Genomic DNA, 20,547 nt, shown 5'->3' with positions numbered 1-20,547 from the left:
GGTTTTAATTTTTGGGGGGCCTACTACTTTCAATCTTAAGTGAGAGAAGTTTTGCAGAAGACCATGAAAAACTTGATTAAATTCTGCCAGAATTTGGTCAGATCATTTTTACTATACGCTTTGACTAGAGGCAAAGGCAGAGTTAGGAAGCTTTTTTCTGACATCATGAGCATATTTGGAGGTAGTGTGAAGCAGTTTTGGAAAAAATGACTGTGACCTAGTATTGACTTCAGACATGATGAATACTAGTGCATGTTTTCCAGGGTACTTAACCAGCATAAGGTAAATAACAGAAGGTATCTGTAAATCCTAGCCCACTGATATCAGAAAGTGCAGTGATTCCATAGGAGATAAGGGTGGTGTAGGGAAGGAAGCGTGGCCTAGTGGAAAGAGCACAGGCTTGGGAATCAGAGGTTGTGTGTTCTAATTCTGGCTCTGCCACTTGTCTGCTGTGTGACTTTGGGCAGGCCAGTTAACTTCTCTGTGCCTCAGTTACCTCAGCCCATCTGGATCATAGTGACAGGAGCAACTTAAGGAAACTTCAGTTTAAAGCACTTGGAAACAAATTGTATTTGAAATAGCTGATGTGCTCCAATATCATATTGTGATAGGTTAATGGTCTGTAAAGTAATGCGTTCCCCCTCTAGATTGTAAGCTCACTGTGGGCAGGGAATATGTCCACCAACTCTGTTATATAGTATTCTCTCAAGTGCTTAGTACAGTGCTCTGCACACTGTAAGCACTCAATAAATGCCATTGATTGAGTTTAGAAATTCTTGACAATGCTGAAAGAAATTTATTGAAAGATACAGGTTCTTTTCTTGGGTTTAAGAAATAACCTAGAAAAAGCCAAATCCATGTTCTAGCTTAACAAATTAGAAAGATAAGAATTTGTAAAAGAAAAAAATAGGCAGACCTTTATCTGTAATCTGTGTTGATTTTAGCAAGAAACTAGCAGTAGTTTATTTTCCAGAATAACTGCATTCTAGCTGACATAAAAGTAGAGCATTTGAAAATGCTTAGTCATGCTTTTGAGTGGTCCGGATTGAATTAGTGTAGTAAATTTTTTTTTTTATTGGCCGTCATAGTCCTTCTGATGAGAAACTGAATGGATACCAATACATTCAAAATGCAGACTCATTACTTTTTTTTTATTTTAATGTGCCCAGAAAATTGTAGACTTGCTGCAGATTTGACATTGGTTTACCATAAAGCCTGGTATATTCTGGGATACTTTATTAGATTGTGAATATTCCCTGTAGACAAGCCTATTTTACTCTAATGGAGTTGCTATTCTACTTTCTATTGGCTATTTGCTGAAATCTGCTATTTCAGACTCTTTAAAATCCCATATACTGAACACAGTCCTGGCTAATTATCTTCCTATTGGAGCTATTGAAATTCTAAACATCAAAACTGAACAGTCATTTTGCAAAGAAAACTTGAGGGGAAGTTTAAAGACAGTCTCTAATTGTGGGTAACACCATTTTGTGGCAATGATTAATTTGTGATTAAATGCACAAGTTTTGTTAGTGAGGTCTGTTCAAAAGTGGTTTCAGTATTTGTGCATTTTTCCAAATGAGAGTTTTTATTTAGGCATCTTGTGGATGAAGTGATGAATTTATTCTCACTTCATGTTGCTTTCCTTCACAATTACATGGCTACATTAGTGCCTGCAGTTCTAGTATTTCACTTTCACTTTTATGTGACCCATTCATATTCCTATTTAATATTTAAAATCCATAAAATCCCTTATAGGTCCAAATTGTTGTTGTTTCCCTTTTTGTTTTTACAAAAATTTAATTTTTGTTTGACAAAAATTATGAACTGATCTTTCTAAGGAACTAGGTCATCTGTCATATCAAGAATATGGTTCCTCTAGAGAAGCCGATTGGCAGATTAAAAAAACATTTATTTTTTATAGACTTCAAGCATTAAAAGTTAGGTTTACTGGACTTGTAATAATGTTGGTCTTTGTTAAGCGCTTACTATGTGCCGAGCACTGTTCTAAGCGCTGGGGTAGACACTAGGGAATCAGGTTGTCCCACGTGGGGCTCACAGTCTTAATCCCCATTTTACAGATGAGGTAACTGAGGCACAGAGAAGTTAAGTGACTTGCCCACAGTCACACAGCTGACAAGTGGCAGAGCTGGGAATCGAACCCATGACCTCTGACTCCCAAACCTGTGCTCTTTCCACTGAGTCACGCTGCTTGGTAGAGAAACCAAAGTGGGACCTGACTTACAGGAAGCGAATGTCTTCTTTTCAAACTCAAATCGTCTCTTTTCAGCCCTCGAAGAATTTAGGTAGAGAAATGAAATAATAGGACATTATTTGCATGAAGCAAATATCCCCTCTTCTGCCTTAAATATTTAATGAGATAAATGAAAGCAGGAGCTGATTTTCTTGACACAAATTTCTCCTTTTAAGCCATAAATTTTTGCATTTGAGGCCTTGAAGACCTGAGGTAGAGAAATAAAAGTAGGAGATTGTTTGCATGAAGCAAATTTCTCCTTTTGAGGCCTCAGGTATTCTTTTTCCATGCCTTGCAGACCTTGGGTGGAAACATGAAAGCATAACATGGTTTTCATAAGGTCAGTTCCTCCTTTTGAGCCTCAAATCTTTGCTTCGGAGGCCTTGAAGACCTCAGAGAAATAAAAGTTGGAGGTTGTACAGATGAGGCCAATTTCTCCATTTTAACTGCCAATGTTCTCTTTCAGAGCCTTGAACTTCTTAGAAAAAGTAGGAGAAGCTGGAGATGGTTTGCATGAAGCAAATTTCTCCTTCCTCACCTTAAATAGTCTCTTCTGAGGCCTTAAAGACCTTAGACAGGGAAGGAAAAGCTAGACACGGTTGGCATGAGGCAAATAACTCCTTGTGCACCTCAGGGATTCTCTATTCATTCTCAATTAAAAGGCCTTGAAGGGCTGGGGTGAAGTAATGCAGGGGAAGCAATATCCACATGAAGCATATTTCTCCTTTTGACCACTGGAAATAGTCTCTTTTATGTTCTTGAAGATATTAAGGAGAGAAACGATAGCAGGAGATGGCATCCAGAATACTCCTTTTTCAATGCAAACATTATCTTTTCAGGTCTTGAAGACCTTAGGGAGAAATATGTCTGTTCAGGTTACTTTGCATGAATGTGAGCCCCCTTCTTGGATTTTATATTCATTATTTGGATCATCAGTGATATAATAGACGCTTTTTGGACCCAAAAGTGAAGTTACCTTCAGGGTCTACCTGGGTATAATTATGTGGATTTAAAAATTTCTGGATTTTGTAGTCACATGCTCTTCTCCCTTCATTTTGGTTAGGTTCTATACATCTGGAAAGAAATTGCTCCATCTTACCTTAAAATATGTTCCCAAACCTGGTGTTACTGAATAATAATCTCTTGTTTTTCACAGGTGCCACCAATAAAAGAGAATGCTTTTTTAAAATAAAAATAATTAAAATACAGGCAGTTCTTCCATAACATGTTTTCACTGTGTTTTGGATAGCATGTGCCTAAAGAATTAGCATTTACTTTCCTATGTAGTAGAAATAAGATTATTTATTGAGTGCCTGATGAATGCACTTAGTAGAGTGCATTCTACTAAGCATTTGGGTAAATTCAACAGAAATATAACAAACATGAAAACCATGCATTTCTTGCCCCCAGAGTACTTACAATCTAATGTTACTGTTCTTAAGATAAGTTTACTGTAATGTCAGTTTAAAATTAAAAATAGTCTACTGCTTTCAATTAGACTTTCTGTGGTAGTGTTTTAGAACAGTGTAATGGGATCAAATCACTTATGCCCCTACTGTGTAAAGTAGAGCAAAAAATGAAAGCCTTATATTTTGAGAACTATGTAGACATCATCAGTGATGCTCGTGTGTAAAAATTGTGGAGTTTGATACATTTGGATGTCATCTTGTAACTGAATATGTAGTTGTAAATGTGTTTTCTACCTCCTCTTTATTCATGTCATGGACACAAAAGTAATTTGCTTTAAAAAAAAAACACAAGGAAAGGGACTCTACCAGATCTTAAGTGTATATTTTCTTTCAGTACCTGAATTTATCAGGTTAACCTGGTCAGTGTTTGGCTTGAAGGCTTTAAATATTACTCTCTCTCAAAATAGGTGGCACTCTTCCCTTTTCCTAACAAGCCAATAGGCTGGTTCCTAGGGATGCAGAAATGTTGGAAGGTTCTATCATTTAAATATCAAAACCAAGTACATTAAATAGCCTACTGCCCCTTTTTACTAGAAAAATGATGTTAACTTCAATTTCCTGGCTGCATCCATATTGAGGTAATTGCATTTTCTCCACTTTAGTTTTCCCAGTCGTTTCAATAGGATAAATGGAGACATTATGCCACTCTGCCAGTATTGGAAATTAATTTAGCCCAAAGAAATGATATTGGGTGACACCCTCCCCAATCCAGGATCAGTTTGGGGATATTCCAGCAGGACTATGAATGCTCGGGTCACCTGGATTAGCTCCAAGATGAGTGGAGGGAGCAGGAGGAAAAACAGGAATCAGAGAAGCAGTGTTGCCTAGTGGATACATGTGGGCCAGGGAGTCAGAAGGACCAATCCTGCCTCTGTCATTTGCCTGCTAAGTGACCTTGGGCAAGTAGCTTCACTTCTCTGTACCTTAGTTTCCACATCTGTAAAATGGGGATTCATTCTCTGAGCCCCATGTGGGGCATGGATTTTGTCCTGTAGCTTGTAATTTACCCAGTGTTCAATACAGTGTTTGGCACATAGTAAGTACTTCACAAATACCGTTAACAAACAAATAAAAAAAACCCAGAGATGAGTAGAAATTGTAGGGCAGTTTCCAAGCCCGGTCCCCAATGGGGCCCCAGTGGGAATGAAGATGGTATCCTGAAAATTCCAGATTGAGCCAGATCCCTGTGACTCCTTCCAGAGCCTACTAAGGAAGCAACAGGGTGAAGTGAACAGAGCTTGGGCCTGGTTGTCAGAAGGTCATGGGTTCTAATCCCAGCTCTGCCACTTGACTACTGTGTGATCTTGGGCGAGTTACTTCACTTCTCTGTGCCTTTAATTACCTCTCTGTAGAATGGGGATTAAGACAGTAAATCCCATGTAGGACAGGGACTGTGTCCAATCCAATTTGCTTGTATCCACCACAGCATTTAGTACAATTTCTGGCACATAGTAAATACTTAACAAATACCATCATTATTATTATTATTATTATTATTATTATCTAAAACCCAGGGGCCTGGTAATCCTAGTCCCTGAGACTCCCCATCTGACAAAATCCTTTGAACTTTCTTCAACTCATTTGCCCTCACTTGCTTCCTTTATTCATCCTCCCTCCCAGCCCCATAGCATTTATGTACAACTCTGTAATTTAAATATTTATGTTATTGTCTCTTTCTCTTCCTCTAGACTATTAGCTCATTTTTGACAGGGGATGTATCTCTTGTATTGTTTTACTCTCCCCAGCACTTAATACAGTGCTCTGCACACAGTAAGCATTTGATAAATGTGTTTGACTGACTGACTGACTGGAACTGGTCACCCAGATTAGCTTCTGCAACCTCTCCTTGGGATGACTGAATTGGGGTCAGTTTTGGCAGGGACAGCTCTACTTGGTGACTGAATTTTATAGCAATGATACTATGTCTATTGAATTTTCAAAGGCAGGGAAGGGTCCTGAACCTGTGTAAATCATTTTTCACATCTCAATTTTACTCTGAGTTTTAATTTTTACCACATGGATTTTCAATTTCACACTGCATGAGTCAGAGGTGAACTTCTGAGTGGCTTACACTTTTGGCCCTTTTAGTATTGGTAATAGTAATTGTTAAGTGCTTCCTGTGGGCAGAGCACTACTAAGACCTTTTCCTTCTAAGTAATACATCTTATGCATGTTTACTGGAATTATTGGAAAGACCAATGCACAATTGACCATCCAATAAACAATGCCTCATTGTGGCAGGAGAGTTTGTATACTACAATGAAGCTTAGAGCCATGCTTCTCAGGGATATTCTCTCACCAGGGTTATCCATAATAGAAAGGTCTAAGCTAAAGAGTGAGACAGAGCTGATTCATCTGTGCTGGGCAGCAGCAGCATGGGATAGTCAAGGGCAAATGATCAATTGATCAAAATGTTGATCAAAGACAACAGCAGAGACTTAAGTTTCCACTGCATGGAAAAAGGCAATGATAGACCACTTCCATATTTTTTTTACCAAGAAAACTGTATGGGTCAAGTCCATAAAGTCTCTAAGAACTGGAAACTACCAGACAGAATTTGATGATGAATGATTGCTCCTCACCACTTCAATTTCTTTGTGTAAGTGCTCAGTAAATATCATGGATTGTTAGTTTGAGACCTTTATTACCTAAATTCCTCCCCTAGGATCTGCTCCATTAGAAGGATTGTCTTGGGTTTTACATGATAGTTCCATTTCTAACTTTGTAATTATAATTATAAGCCACTTAAGTGCGTAGGTTGCTTAGCTATCTGATTTCTAAAAAAAAAAGTGTTCCCTGTCTATTTTACAGAATTTGACAATATTTGAGTTGAAGTGGTAGTAATAGTAATTAGTATTTATTGAGCACTTACTAGATACAATACACTATAATAAAGCAAATCAAACAGAGAAGTGGCATATTCCCAGCCTAGCAGAGCTTACCTCCTAATGGAGGTGAGAGACATAAACATGTTTTCTAATAGGATAATCAAAATAATTGAATGTATACAACATTCAGTAATGTATATGAAACAGTGCTCGGGATGAATAGAAATAGGTGTGTAAGTACTGGAGATTGCTGGTGGATTTGTAACAATCTAAGAAGTAATTGGGAAAAGTTTGTTAGAGGAGGTGAGATTTTAAGAGGGCATTGAATGCGGAAAGCTATGGTCTATTGGATTTGGAGAGGGTAGAAGTTCCAGGCTAGGTGGAATGAGAATGCCCTAGAGAAGCGAGTTGGTGATTGGGAGGAAGAGGAGGCAATGGAGACTTGGAATTTACTCCAGAGAAAAGAGCAGCATCTCAGGAGATTTCACTAGATTTTTACACTACATGACAATATTAATTACAGGTAATCAGTGTCTGTTTTCCATTCAATTCTTGTGGAGGTCAGTGAACTTGGTTGCCATCTGTTGTAGGGAAAGTATACGAATTTCAGCTTCAGGGAATAAACTGCCCTTGTTGGCTCTTTTTCATAAAAAGGTGACTACCAGGTGAATAATTCTACCCTTGACTCTCCTTTGCTTCCCTCTCCTTAAGGGGGCTCACGTTGTAAGAACAGGGTTTTTTGGGGGGGAGTTGTTTTTTTTTTTAATTTCAATCATGACCTGTTTGCTAGTTTGTTTGCAGTACATCTCTTGTTCAGGAATCCTGTCCCTGAGAGTCTCTGAATTTAAATTTATTTCAGATGCATGGGAACAATTGTAGTTTCACCACTTAAGTAGAGTTGGAGTCAATCATGTTTCCAAAGCCTATCAGCTTTGTAATTTTGTGTTTCTGGAGGCTGTTCACGGGTTTGGTGAAAATGCTGGTTTACCACGCACAAAATGAAAACTTACTATTTTAAATTCTGCAGCAAGGATCTGAAATATTTGTTGACGCATCAGTGCATCAAGCCAATCACCAACCAGTGCCAAAAACAAGCATTCAATCAATTGTATTTCTTGAGTCCCTGCTGTGTGTGGAGCCCTGTATTAAATGCTTAGTAGAGTTCAGTAGAAAAAAGACAAGCTCTATGCACACAAGGAGCTTAATAATAATAATGTTGGTATTTGTTAAGCGCTTACTATGTGCCGAGCACTGTTCTAAGCGCTGGGGTAGACATAGGGGAATCAGGTTGTCCCACGTGAGGCTCACAGTCTTAATCCCCATTTTACAGATGAGGGAACTGAGGCACAGAGAAGTTAAGTGACTTGCCCACGGTCACACAGCCGACAAGTGGCAGAGCTGGGATTCGAACTCATGATCCCTGACTCCAAAGCCCATGCTCTTTCCACTGAGCCACGCTTCTGGCTGAGGAAACATATATAAAATAATTTACAAATAAGAGGAAGAAGTATTCAAATATAGCATATAAAATGATTTGTTAAGAAGTGCAACAGAAATATTGAGTGAAAAAATACTAATGTGATGTAAAAATGTTGAGATATAGTAGGGATGTGACCTGGGAGAAGAAGAATTAATTCAGGAAGGCCTCCTGGAGGAGGTGTGTTTTCAGAAAGGTTTTAAAGATGGGGGAGCTGTGACCTGGCAGATTTGAAAGGGAAGGGAGTTCTAGGTTGGAGGAAGGACAAGAGCCAGTAGCCATAGGTGGAGGAGTTGAGAACAAGGCTTGGTGAAAGAGAGATGCAAGCAAGGGAGCAGTAGAAGAAGAGAAAAAATAGGTTAGGGGGAGAGCTGATAAGCATGTCTCAAACTCAGTGATCATGGGTTTCTTTTTGATGTGAAGGTGAAGGGGTGTCTGCTGGAGACTTTTGAGGAGTGGAGAGATGTATGCAGAAGGACAATTTAGATAGCTAGTTTGAACAGTAAAGTGAAGGAAATATGGACTGGAGAGAGAAGAGGATGGAAGGAGGTAAACCAGTAAGGAGGTTGATAAACTATTGAAAACAAGGTGAGTTGAAAGAGAGTGAAAGACCAAGGATAATGCCAAAATTGCAGGCTTCAAAGACAGGGTAGATAGTGGTGCTGTCAACCATGATGGGAAAGTTAGTTGGAAGAACAGAATTAGGCAGGAATATGAGAAGTTCAGTTATCAACATACTGAGTTGGTGTGGCTGGTGGGACATTCTTGTGAAGATAGCCTGTGGGAAAACGAAATGAAAGATCGATACAGGGAAGGCAGAGGCTCGTAAGTAGATATGGGAATCATCCATGTAAAAATGGAAGCAGAAGTTGTGGGAACCTAAGGGAATTAGTACAAAGAGAAAAGGGTGAGAAACTAGAGCAGGAACCTAGAGGAATTGCCTTGAGGAGCACACACAATTAGTGGACAAGCAGCTAAGAGAAGCCTGTGAATGGGCCTGAGAAATAATTGTTAAAGGTGTAGGAGGACAACAAGAGAGCTGTGTTGGTGCAGCCAAGATGAGATAACATTACCAAGCACAAAGAAATGGTTCACAGTGATAGTTCAAGGAAACATGAGAAGGTGGAAAGAACCATTAGTTTTGTCAAGGAGGTCATCGGTGATCTTGGAGTCATCTCAGAGTGTAGTGTCAGTGGAATGAAAAGGATAGGAACCAGACTGAATTGGGTTAAGGAAGGGAGTTGGAAGAAAAGAGGAAGTGGAGGCAGTGGAGACTACAACTCACACCAGGAGTTAGAACAACAAAATGAGCAATATATCTTGAGGATTCAATGGGATTGAAAGAGGTTTCTTTAGTATGAGGGAGATTAGCATGTTTAAAGGTAGTGAGAAAGGAGCCATCAGAATGATAGGATAAAAATGGCAGTAACGGATGGAAGAAGGGTAAGAGGAAGAGTTTTTAGAACATTAAAAGGGATTTTGGGTCCTCAGTTTCATAATCTGTGAAGTGGAGATCCAATACCTCTTCTCCCTCCCCCTTAGATTGATGCATATTGAAAAGCTTTATCCTTTCCTTCAACTCTAGTGTTAATGGAGTCAATGACCTTATGATAGTGTTTAACCATATTTCAAAAGCTTTACCCTTTCCTTCAACTCTTGTGTTAATGGAGCCAATGACTTTATGATAGTATTTAACCATATTTCCTTGACTTTATAGACGACATCTGGAGAAGATGTTCGGGATTTCACCAAAGTGCTGAAGAACAAGTTCAGGTCCAAAAAGTATTTTGCCAAACACCCTCGACTTGGCTACCTGCCCGTACAGACAGTTCTTGAAGGTGACAACTTAGAAACGTAAGTTTTTAATTTTGTATCAATAATTCCCAAAATGCTTCTCCTTCCTGCAGAAACCACCCAACATTTAATTAAATATTGAAAATGTTGTTTTGTTGCGGTCTTACCATCTTGAAGGGGTTCTTCTGTCCAAAAAACTGTGTTAAGTGCTCAGGTAAATAGAAGATATTAATGAATTAAGGACTCACAGGTTAAGTGGGGGAAGATGGACACAAAGAACATAAAATTTTGAAAATTATTTTTGTAAATATGTCAAGGTACGATTCATGCCTAGGGACATTCTTCCTTATTCAGTGGTGAAAAACATACTTCTTGATAAGGTAATCTTCAGAGTTCATAATAGGAGTAGAAATAAAAGATACTGGCAGGTGAATGAAAATCGTTCTACAGAATGTCCTATTCTGCAAACTTAATGTTTCCTTTGAAAGAAATGAAAGTATCCTGTTCTCTTCTTTTCCTTAGAGACGTCTGGTAAGAGATTAATGCATTTCGATTACCAAGCAAATTTTTTCGCCTTCAAAAACTCATAGTTTGTTTTGTTTTCATATGTTAGAGGTTCCACGTCAGGAAACTGTAAGATTGTGTGTACCACACAGAAGTTCTATTCCCCAAAGATATGAAAATAGAATGATAAGACCCTTCATCTGATTCTCTCAAATTTTTTTCATTTCAAACTATATAATCCTTATCACAAGAGATTTGATATCAATTGCATTTGGTTCCTTTGCAGAAGTACTGAGAATTATAAAATGGTAGACAATTGGAAAAAGTATATGATATTTATAGTTTATCCTATACAGAGGGACTGAGTTTGCAGTCATGGAGTTTTTTGAAAGATACTAAACTCTGCTAATAAGAAATATGCCTGCCAGAATTCTTCATCTATCACTTGTGTAACTTTGCAATATTCATTTTGATATTACTAGTTAAGCAAATTTGGCAACATTAACTAGATTAACAGTAGAGCCAGTCTGGCTTTCCGTGAAGCAAATATTTTCGAATTACATACCAAGCAGTGCCCAATTTAAAAGTAATAGAATTCTGTTGTATTATACTCTCCCAAATACTTAGGATGGTGCTCTGCACATATGCACTCAGTGAATATCATTAATCAAATGATTAATTGGACAGTGTGAGAAATTTAATGAGTAGAAACATAACCATTATGTATCTATAGTAACTTCCTTTCCTTTGTCTCCAATAAGGTTTCTAATCAATAGACCTTTACTTTTAGGTGTTTTAAGTTAAGTATCAGCACTTAGAACAGGGCTTGACACATAGTAAGCACTTAACAAATACTGTTAAAAAAAGTTCACTATAAAAGTGAAGATTTTAATTTGAAACAGAATGATTTAAGGTTTAAAAGACTCTTTTCTAAAGCAAATCATTAGAGTGGATTGTGCAAACACCTAAAAACTCAGACTCTAGTCCCTCTTTTGCCAGGGATCCACTAGGTGATCTTAAACAGATTGTCTAGCGTCTCTTTTCTCAAGTTTATTCCTCTAGAAAGAGGGTGATAATACTGCCTTTTCTCCATTGTCACCTCTTTTCCCTAACACCCAAAAAGGGTCAAAGAAATGTGTTAATAGATTAAAGAAAAATTGGAACCTTTGAGCACATATGATAAGTACAAGACATTTCATCTGCTTTGAAAAATTGTTCAGCCTGTGAGTTCCTTGTACAAAATGCTTTCAGTTGTATTTAATTCTGTCAAGGGTGTATGTGCATGTGTTTGTGTGTATGGGAGTTTACAGCGGTATCTCCGTAGTATATTTTCGTTTCTGTGACTGCTGCTTCTCTGGTTGTCTTTGCTAAAAAAAAAAAAAAATTGACTCTGGCATTATATGTGGGTCTGTCTTCATTCCTTCTGTCTTTTTCTGTCCCTACATTGATACTTGAGGACTTCAGTTTCCACATAGGTGTTCCTGATGACCCTCTGCTTGCTATCACTCCTTAACTCCACTGACCTCCTGCTCCACCCCAGTTCCCTGGCTCACCAACCTGGACCCATCTCATCATTTTTAGCCACCTCACCTTTCTACTCTCCCACACACCACCTCCCCCACATCTGTGCTTCTCCCCATCAGAGACCTCTGATCTTCTGACTCCATCAATTTTTTTTCAAATCATCATGCTTCATTTAATCTCCATACCCAAACTGTTATCCCTGATGACCAAATTGATGCCCTCAACACCACTGTCTCTACTGAACTCAACTTGTTCCCTTATTCCTTCATCGATCTTGTGCCACTAACCCATGGCCTTGAATCAACCTACCAGTCCACTTTCTTCGCATAAGCCGCAAAGTGCTGCTTGCAGAAATCTAGATATCAGGCTGACTTCATCCAAGTTTATCCTTATGTGCTGTAACTCTGCCTTCTCCTCTCTGCCCAGCAAAATAATTTCTCCATCTATTGACACACATGCCCATTGCCCTTGCCAATTGTTCCAGATGTTTAACTTCTTCCTCAAACCCCCGTCCTCCTGCTTCCCCATCTCTTGGCCCTAATAACCTGGTCACCTATTTTACTGAGAAAATTGAAACTATCGGGGATGATCACCATAAAATTCCCCTTCCTCTTCTCCAGGCCCTCCCTTCTCCTGCCCCTCATTAAGCTCTCCCATCCTTCCCAGAAGTATCTAAAGAGTCACATGTTATCAAAGCATTTACCCCCTCCCTTCTTTCCTCCGTGACCACTATCTTCAACTGTTCATTCTCCAGTGGTTTCTTTCAAACATAGCCATGTCTTCCCCTACCCTAAAAAAACCCTCCCTGACTCCACGGCTCCTTTCAGTTATCATACCAACTCCCTCCTGCCATTTTTCTCCAAACTCCTTGAGCAGGTTATTTACACTCACTGTCTCAAGTTACTCTCCTCCAGTTCTCTCCTTGACCCTCCCCACCCCCATTATGCCTTTCTGTGCCCTTCACTCTACAGAAACCTCCCTCTCAAAGGTTACTGGTGATCTCCTAATTGCAAGATCCAATGGCCTCTACTCCACTGTAATCCTTCTTGACCTTTCAGTTACCTTCAGCACTGTCAACCACCCCCTTCTCCTGGAAACATTTTCCAACCTCAGCTTCACAGATACTGTTCTCTCCTGTTTTTCTTCCTATCTCTCTGGCCCCTTATTCTCAGTCTCTTTCCTCCTCTGCCTCCCCTCCTTTAACAATGGGTGTCCCTCAAGGTTCAGTTCTAGGTCCTCTTCTCTTCTCCACCTCCACTTTCTCCTTTATAGAACTCATTCATTCTCTTAGCTTTAACTACCACATCTATGCAAATGATTCCCAAATGTACATCTTCAGTCTTTCTCTCCCTCTCTGCAGTCTTGCATTTCCTCCTGCTTTCAAGATAATTCTACTTGGATGTCCAACTGACCCCTCAAACTTAACAAGTCCAAAACAGAACTCCTTGTCTTCCTACCCAAACCTTGTCCTCGTTGTGACTTTCCCATCACTGTAGACAACTTCACCATCCTTCCTGTCTCTCATTCATTCATTCAATCATATTTATTGAGCGCTTACTGTGTGCAGATCACTGTACTAAGCACTTGGATAGTACAGTTCAGCAACAGATAGAGACAATCCCTACCCAACAGTGGGCTCACAGTCTAGAAGGGGGAGATGGACAACAAAACAAGTAGACAGGCATGAGTAGCCCACAACCTTGGTGTTATTCTTGACTCTTTTTACTCTGATGCTCAACCCACACATTCCATCTAACACTAAATCTGCTTGGTTCAACCTTCACAGCTTCGCTAAAATCCACCCTTCTCCATCCAAACGGCTACCACATTAATCCAAGCACTAATCTTATCCCGCCTTGATTGCTCTATCAGCCTCCTTACTGACTTCCCTGCTTCCTGTCTCTCCCCACTCCAGTCCATACTTCACTCTTCTTCCTGGATCATTTTTCTGCAAAAACATTCATTCCAATCTTTCCCATTCCTTAAGAACCTCCAGGATCTGCCTATCCATGTCCACATCAGACAGAAATGCCTACTATCTTGGCTTTAAAACACGCAATCACTTTGCCCCCTCCTACCTTACCTTGCTGTTTTCCAGTTACAACCCAGTCTGCACACTTCTCTCCTCTAATGCCAATCTGCTCACTGTACCTTGAGCTCATCTATCTCACCAATGATTCTCTCCCATATCCGGCCTCTGGTCTGGAATTCCCTCCCTCTTTGTATCCCACAGATGATCACTATCCCCACCTTCAAAGCGCTAGTGAAAGAACATCTTCAAGAGGCCTGCCCGACTAAGCCCTCATTTCCTCTTTTCCCACTCCCTTTTGCATTGCCCTGATTTGCTCCCTTTACTCACCTCTTCCTTGGTTCCACAGCACAGAGAAACATCATAGTTCAATGGAAAGAGCACAGGCTTGGGAGTCAGAGGGTGTAGGTTCTAATCCCAGCTCTGCCACTTGTCTGCTGTGTGACCTTGGGAAAACCACTTAACTTCTTTGTGCCTCAGTTACCTCAGCTGTAAAATGGGGATTGAGACTGTGAGCCCCATGTGGGTAAACCTGATTACCTTGTATCTACCCCGGCACTTAGAACAGTACTTGGCACATAATAAGTGCTCAACAAATACCATAGGTATACCATCAATATTATTATTATTATATTCATAATTTATTTATTCTGATGTCTGTATCCCCCTCTAGACTGTAAGCTTCTTATGGTCAGGGAATGTGTCTACCAACTCCTGTTATATTGTACTCTTCCAAGATCTTAGTACAGTGCTCTGCACAAAGTAAAAACTCAAGAAATACAATTTATTGATTCATGTCTGGTACCTGCAAAAAGGGTGAGTGTTGTGTTAGGGAGCCAGTTAAAGTCATTTTAAAATGTTGGCCTTTCTTTCCTGTCTTGTGCTTGACTTGCATTGAAGTTTTGTTCTGCGTTTTTTTTCTTTTTGTTTTTTGACCTTTGCAGCCCTATCACCCTCATCAGTATGTGGCCAGAGCAATATGAGTGAGTATTCCTAGCCTTTATCTCCAGAGAGGCATGCTTCAGTCATTTTCATAGCATGAGATCATTGCTGACTTTTGCATGAGTAATTCTGCACTCTGAATAACCATCATAGTGGTTTCTTTGCATGCTATATCCATTATTTTAATTTTCTCTAACATTTCCAATAGTTAAATCAGACATACGAACCCTTAACCTGACACTTTGTTTTTTTCTTTACAGTCCGTCCCAGTCTCCACAGCTGTTTCATGATGACACCCATTCCAGAATAGAGCAGTATGCTACCAGGTGAGGATCTTAAAAAAGAACTCTTTCCTGTATACTTGTCTAAAATGTGATTACTTTGCTAATGAATGTAGAATAATTTTAGAAGAATATAAGAAATGCCATTATGATTTCAGTCCTTCTAGACATATTTCATATTGTTTAGGGATTTACCATCTAATATCACTAACTTTTCCTCTATTATCTCATCCTCTAAATTGTAAGCTCCTTGTGGGCAGAAAACATATGCACCAAATCTGTACTGTCCCAGGTGTTTAATACATTGCTCTGCATACAGTAAGTGCTCAAGTAATATGATCGATTGATTGAGAGATTAATTGATTACAGACTCTTTGTCCATTAGTTTACCCAATCACCTCTTGAACAAACTGGTAATGGGAGCTGCATATCTTCGTGGAGTAAGAAAATCCATATGTTTACTATCCACTGTGTAAAGAAGCAGCATGGTCTAATTTCCATGGAAGTCAGAGGACCTGGGTTCTAATTCCACCTCTGCCACTTGACTGCTGTGTGACCTTGGGCAAGTCACTTCACCTTGCGCCCCATGTGGGACATGGATTAGGTCCAACCTGATTAGTTTGTATCTGCCCCAGAGCTTAGTATAGGGCCTATAGTTTGGGCAACAATTCTTTATCTACTTTGTTCATAAAATTGAATTCATCAATCATATCCCATTCAATTCAATTGTATTTATTGAGTTCTTCCTTTGTGCAGAGCACTGTACTAAGTACTTGGGAGATTACAGTAAATAAACACATTCCCTGCCTCTTCACCTTGCTAAACCAGAGCCTTAATCCTTTCATATGGTCTTCTTGGAGAAGTTTCTCCATCCCACTGATTATATTATTTTCCCTAGTCTTTTCAGCTCAGTTCTATCTTTTGGCAGATATAGCAACTGAAACTGCACGCAGTGTTCCAGGTTCAATTATACAGTCATTCTGTATAGTGTTGTATTTTCCATGTCCTTCTGGTGTTGCCCAGTACCTCATTAGGATGTTATTCAAAATCAAGGATTCATATTACTAAATCATTATTTCGTGTGAAAGGTGCAATATACTGGAATCCTGATTTGAAGCACTATCGTAAGCATTCATTGAATGCCTGCTTGGTGCAGTGATGATAAAATGACCTTTTCCCCTGCCCACATGAGTTTACACTCTAATGGGAGTGACAAATATTTACATTGTTTGCACTTAAATTTGGTCTTGACATTATGCATATTTCAGCTACAAGGTGGTGAAAGTCCCATCTTCAGAAATGGTTACGTTTTCAGGTCTTTGTTCAAATGCTAGGTCTCTGTCAAGGGGTAATTTTGTTATTTGACTCGGAAAGGAAAAAATAAAACTATGGTATCAAGCAAATTGACAGTTTCCTCAAATCGATGGAAATTAGAATGTGGAAATTAACTACAAAGAATGAATATCCCAATATTATTAACATAACCAGAAATTGACACAAAATACTAATGACAAAGGATTGTTTTAACATGGAAAAGCACCCCAGACATTATCAACTGTAACACACATTGACTTTTAGGAACACAATTTTTTCTTTCTCTAACACAGACATCATTAGATTCTACATTCATGGCTTTCTTAATTGTTTTACCTCATGTGCCATTCATCTGGAAAATGTGGCTTCAAGATCTGTTTGAATCTAGAAAATTGATTTTAGCACAGAACATTTAATCGAAACGAAATTATTGTTGGTCCAGTAACGGTTAGTTAAATCTCACTCAGGAAAGAGTAATTACACAGAGTATTGGTAACGGCATTGTGTCCACAAAGGAGAATTACTGATGATTTCAAAGGCCAATTATTAGGAAGGTTTTCTTTATTTTACCATATTATATCCCTGAAATAGTGAAATGAAGACTAAATCTATGTAATTCAATTTGTGGAAAAAGCCACACATTAAGAACTGAAAGTTAAGGAAGCAGTAAGCTCAATTTAATTGAGATTATCTTTATTATAGCTTTAAGGATGATTAGGGAGGAACACGCCGCCATTATTATTATCATCATTGTCAGTATTTGCTGAGTGCCCACTCTGTGTGTTTGGGAACATATAATTCAAGCAGGATACACAGTTTCTGCCCTCATGTAGCTTACAATAAATACACAAGCGTAATGAATAAATTAGTGTCTGTATAAGTGCTAAAGTTGGCTGCTCAGGTGACATAATCTCAGAGGAAGAAATTGGTTGGGGCCATAGACTCTCAAGTAGAGCTTTAAGTAGCCTCATGCTATCTAGCAAAATAGCGTTACATTGATTTGTGTTTGCACAGCAATAACTGAAGAAAGGTTAGAAATGCTGATGACAGTTGGCCTAACACATGACTTAAAACATGAATTGGGTTTTTTGACAACAGAAACAGTACTACAATAAGTGTTAGAATCCTGGAGAATTAAACTCTACCATACCTCTACCTTTTGGCAGGATCACCATCAAACTATTCTAGATGGGGTATAAAAAACTACCTTATGTAATCTAAGATTTAATGGAGATCATGGTTTCCTATCTCCTTCCCTAGATTGTCAGCTACCTAAGGGCAGAGATCATGTTTTCTCATTCTTTCGTACTCTTCCAAGTGCTAAGTACAGTGCACTACTATAGTAAGCATTCAAAAAATTCTATAGATTCAGTAGGTTGGAGATAACTTTTAATTGGTGAACTCCAAATTTAAGACTTGCTTCTTAAATTACAGCAGCTACAATTGAAGTTGGATAGAGGGTCAGCGTGCTCAATGGAAAGAGCACGGGCTTGGGAGTCAGAGGTTATGAGTTCTAATCCCGGCTCCACCACTTGTCAGCTGTGTGACTTTGGGCAAGTCACTTAACTTCTCTGGGCCTCAGTTACCTCATCTGTAAAATGGGGATGAAGACTGTGAGCCCCATGAGGGACAACCTGATCACCTTGTATCCTCCCAGCACTTAGAACAGTGCTTTGCACATAGTAAGCACTTAACAAATACCAACATTATTATAAAGAGTTTGCCTTAATTCTTAAAACATTTTTTGTATGTTTCTAGATTCTTTCAGAAATTGTATTTATTTTTAATGGTATTTGTTAAGCACTTACTAATTGTCAGGCACTGTACATGCTGGGGTAGATAATCAGGTTTAACAAAGCTCATGTCCCACACGGGGCATGGGGCTCACAGTCTTAATGTCCCATTTTACAGATGAGATAACTGATTTTAATGCTTAACTTTCTTTTACACTCTGAAGTATTCCTACAGATAAGCGATCTTTCAAGTCAAAGTAGTACATTTCTGTCACTACTGTTACCACTGCAGTCCTTGCTGAAGTTGTGGGGCTTGTTTGAGTAAGACTTTGTAGGCCACACCCTTGTGGAAAGGAACTTGGACTTGGAATCGGGGCAGGATTGCAAGCCTGTCACAGTGTCATATATTCCTCCCTCCCAAGCCCCCTAAGAACTAAAGTTCTCAAACTCTCACCTCTCCGTAGCATTTTGTTACATATTTTTACATTGAGGGTTGGAATATTTTCTGCTAATTCTACTGTATGCTCCTAAATGCTTCGAACAGTGCTTTGCAAACAGTAGGTGCTCAGTTACTACTATTCCTTGATTGCTCCAGCTTATTATGTGCTTTTTGAGGAGAAGGCTACTCCATTGACTATGGGACTTTGGTCTTTTCCCTCCTCTGTGCCTCTGTTTTACCTTTAGTGAAATGTGGCTGATATTAACTGTGCACTGTCACTTTACGGTGATGTTTTCAAGGATATGGGAAAGAATATCCTTGTAGTGCTTTAATATTCTTAGGAGACAAAGACTATATATAGCGAGAGAGAGAGAGAGAAAGAGTTTGTGTGTGTCAGGGCATGAGGCATAATTATGAAAAAGAGTAGTGTGTTGTTACTCTCCGGTAAATTAGTAGATTAGCCATATGTCATTGTCACATGTAACTTTGGTTTCATGAAAATCAGGTAGTTTTTTAATGGTATGTGTTGAGTCCTTGCTATGTGCCAAGCACTGTACTAAGCACTGAGATAGATACAAAGTTGGACAAAGTCCATGGCCCATATAGGGCTCACAGTCTCAATTTCCTTTTTACAGAGGTATCTGTGGCACAGGGAAATGAAGTGACTTGCCCAAGGTCACACAAGCAGAAAATTGGCAGAGCTGGGGTTAGAACCCAGGTCTTCTGATTCTCAGGCCTGTGCCCTATCCATTAGGCCATTCTGGTTCCGTAAGTGTTAATTATAATTATGGTTTTCTAGGTGTTCATGTGCTAAAACAATGCAGTAACATGGAGATGAATTCAGTTAAGCAAATATGTACCCCTCCCTCAAGTTAATGATTTGGTGCACCGGCTGCAGAGTTGATGCCTGTAAAATTCCTTTTGGCTCAAATTATGTAACACTTTATTTTCCTTAAAAATTAGCCAAAGACTGCTTGCTAATGGTCGGTGAACAGACAAGCAAAATCTCCATCTTGGAAATGCCTACCAATCAGGGACTTGGGAGAATCAACTGAGAAGTAATAAGAAGTAGAATAGGCTTTAGGAAGACCACCTGGAGATTGTGTATTTCACTTTCCCATCCATAATAATAATTATAATAGCAATTGTGGTATTTTCCTAAGTGTTCTTTTAGTGCCAAGCCCTGGTATAGGAACAAGATAATTAGGTTGGAATTAGTCCTAATGGGATTCACAGTCTAAGGATGTGGCCAGAAGTCCAGTGACCATTATTATTGTTGTTGTTCTTCTTATAATTATATTTGTTAAACACTTACTAAGTATCAAACACTGTACTAAACGCTGAGGTAGATAGATACAAGTTAATCATGGTAGACACAGTCTCTGTCCCACATGGGACTCACATTCTAAGAACAAGGGAGAAAAGACATTAAATCCCCATTTTACAGATGAGGAAACTGAAGCACAGAGAAGTGAAGTAACTTGCCTAAGATCACACAGCAGACAAGTGGAGGAGTCTAGATTAGAACCCAGGGCCTCTGACTCCCAGGCCCCTGCTCTTTCCACTAGGCGATGCTGCTCCTCAGGTGCCATAATCTTCGTACCTGCCTCGTTACATCAGTTCTCCTTGCTGTGCTATATCCAGGGAGAAGAGGGACAATGTTGGTTGCCTCCTGAGCAGCACTTTTTGACCTTTTTTCAGACCACACTTTCCACACTTCTGTGGTCCAAATTGTGTCTTCCACTACTTGGGCCTCCATTCCCTTTCAGAACCATTTCTTCTGGGTCCCACGGACTTCATAGTTCACACCACCACCAGCAGAACAGGCTCAGGGCTGGACAAGGGAAAGCAGCAGGGGCCAGGGATAATGGCAGGGACCTGGAGCTGGGGGGGGGGGGGGGGGCGGGGGAGCCGGTAGCAATGCAAGGTCCCCAGCTAGAGACTTCCCTGCTAACAGCA

At 39.5% G+C, this 20,547-nt stretch overlaps 1 protein-coding gene across 5 annotated transcripts in view; it reads left to right on the top strand.

The window, feature by feature from the left end:
* Window positions 1–20,547, top strand: part of UTRN (utrophin) — a 609,179-nt gene that overhangs the window by 560,489 nt on the left and 28,143 nt on the right. For 4 of the 5 annotated variants that reach the window (XM_029047836.2, XM_029047848.2, XM_029047829.2 and 1 more), the window contains 3 exons: window positions 9,746–9,882; window positions 14,824–14,862; window positions 15,082–15,147. In XM_029047836.2, the coding sequence (XP_028903669.1) occupies window positions 9,746–9,882; window positions 14,824–14,862; window positions 15,082–15,147 (242 nt within the window). The remainder of the gene's footprint in view (window positions 1–9,745; window positions 9,883–14,823; window positions 14,863–15,081; window positions 15,148–20,547) is intronic. The other variant, XM_029047843.2, reaches the window with a different exon arrangement.

This window comes from Ornithorhynchus anatinus, chromosome 2, assembly GCF_004115215.2.
Source record: "Ornithorhynchus anatinus isolate Pmale09 chromosome 2, mOrnAna1.pri.v4, whole genome shotgun sequence".
In the NCBI taxonomy this organism is placed as follows: domain Eukaryota; kingdom Metazoa; phylum Chordata; class Mammalia; order Monotremata; family Ornithorhynchidae; genus Ornithorhynchus; species Ornithorhynchus anatinus.
The sequence above is the reverse complement of the archived record's forward strand: the minus strand, read 5'-3'. Positions and strand labels throughout refer to the sequence as shown.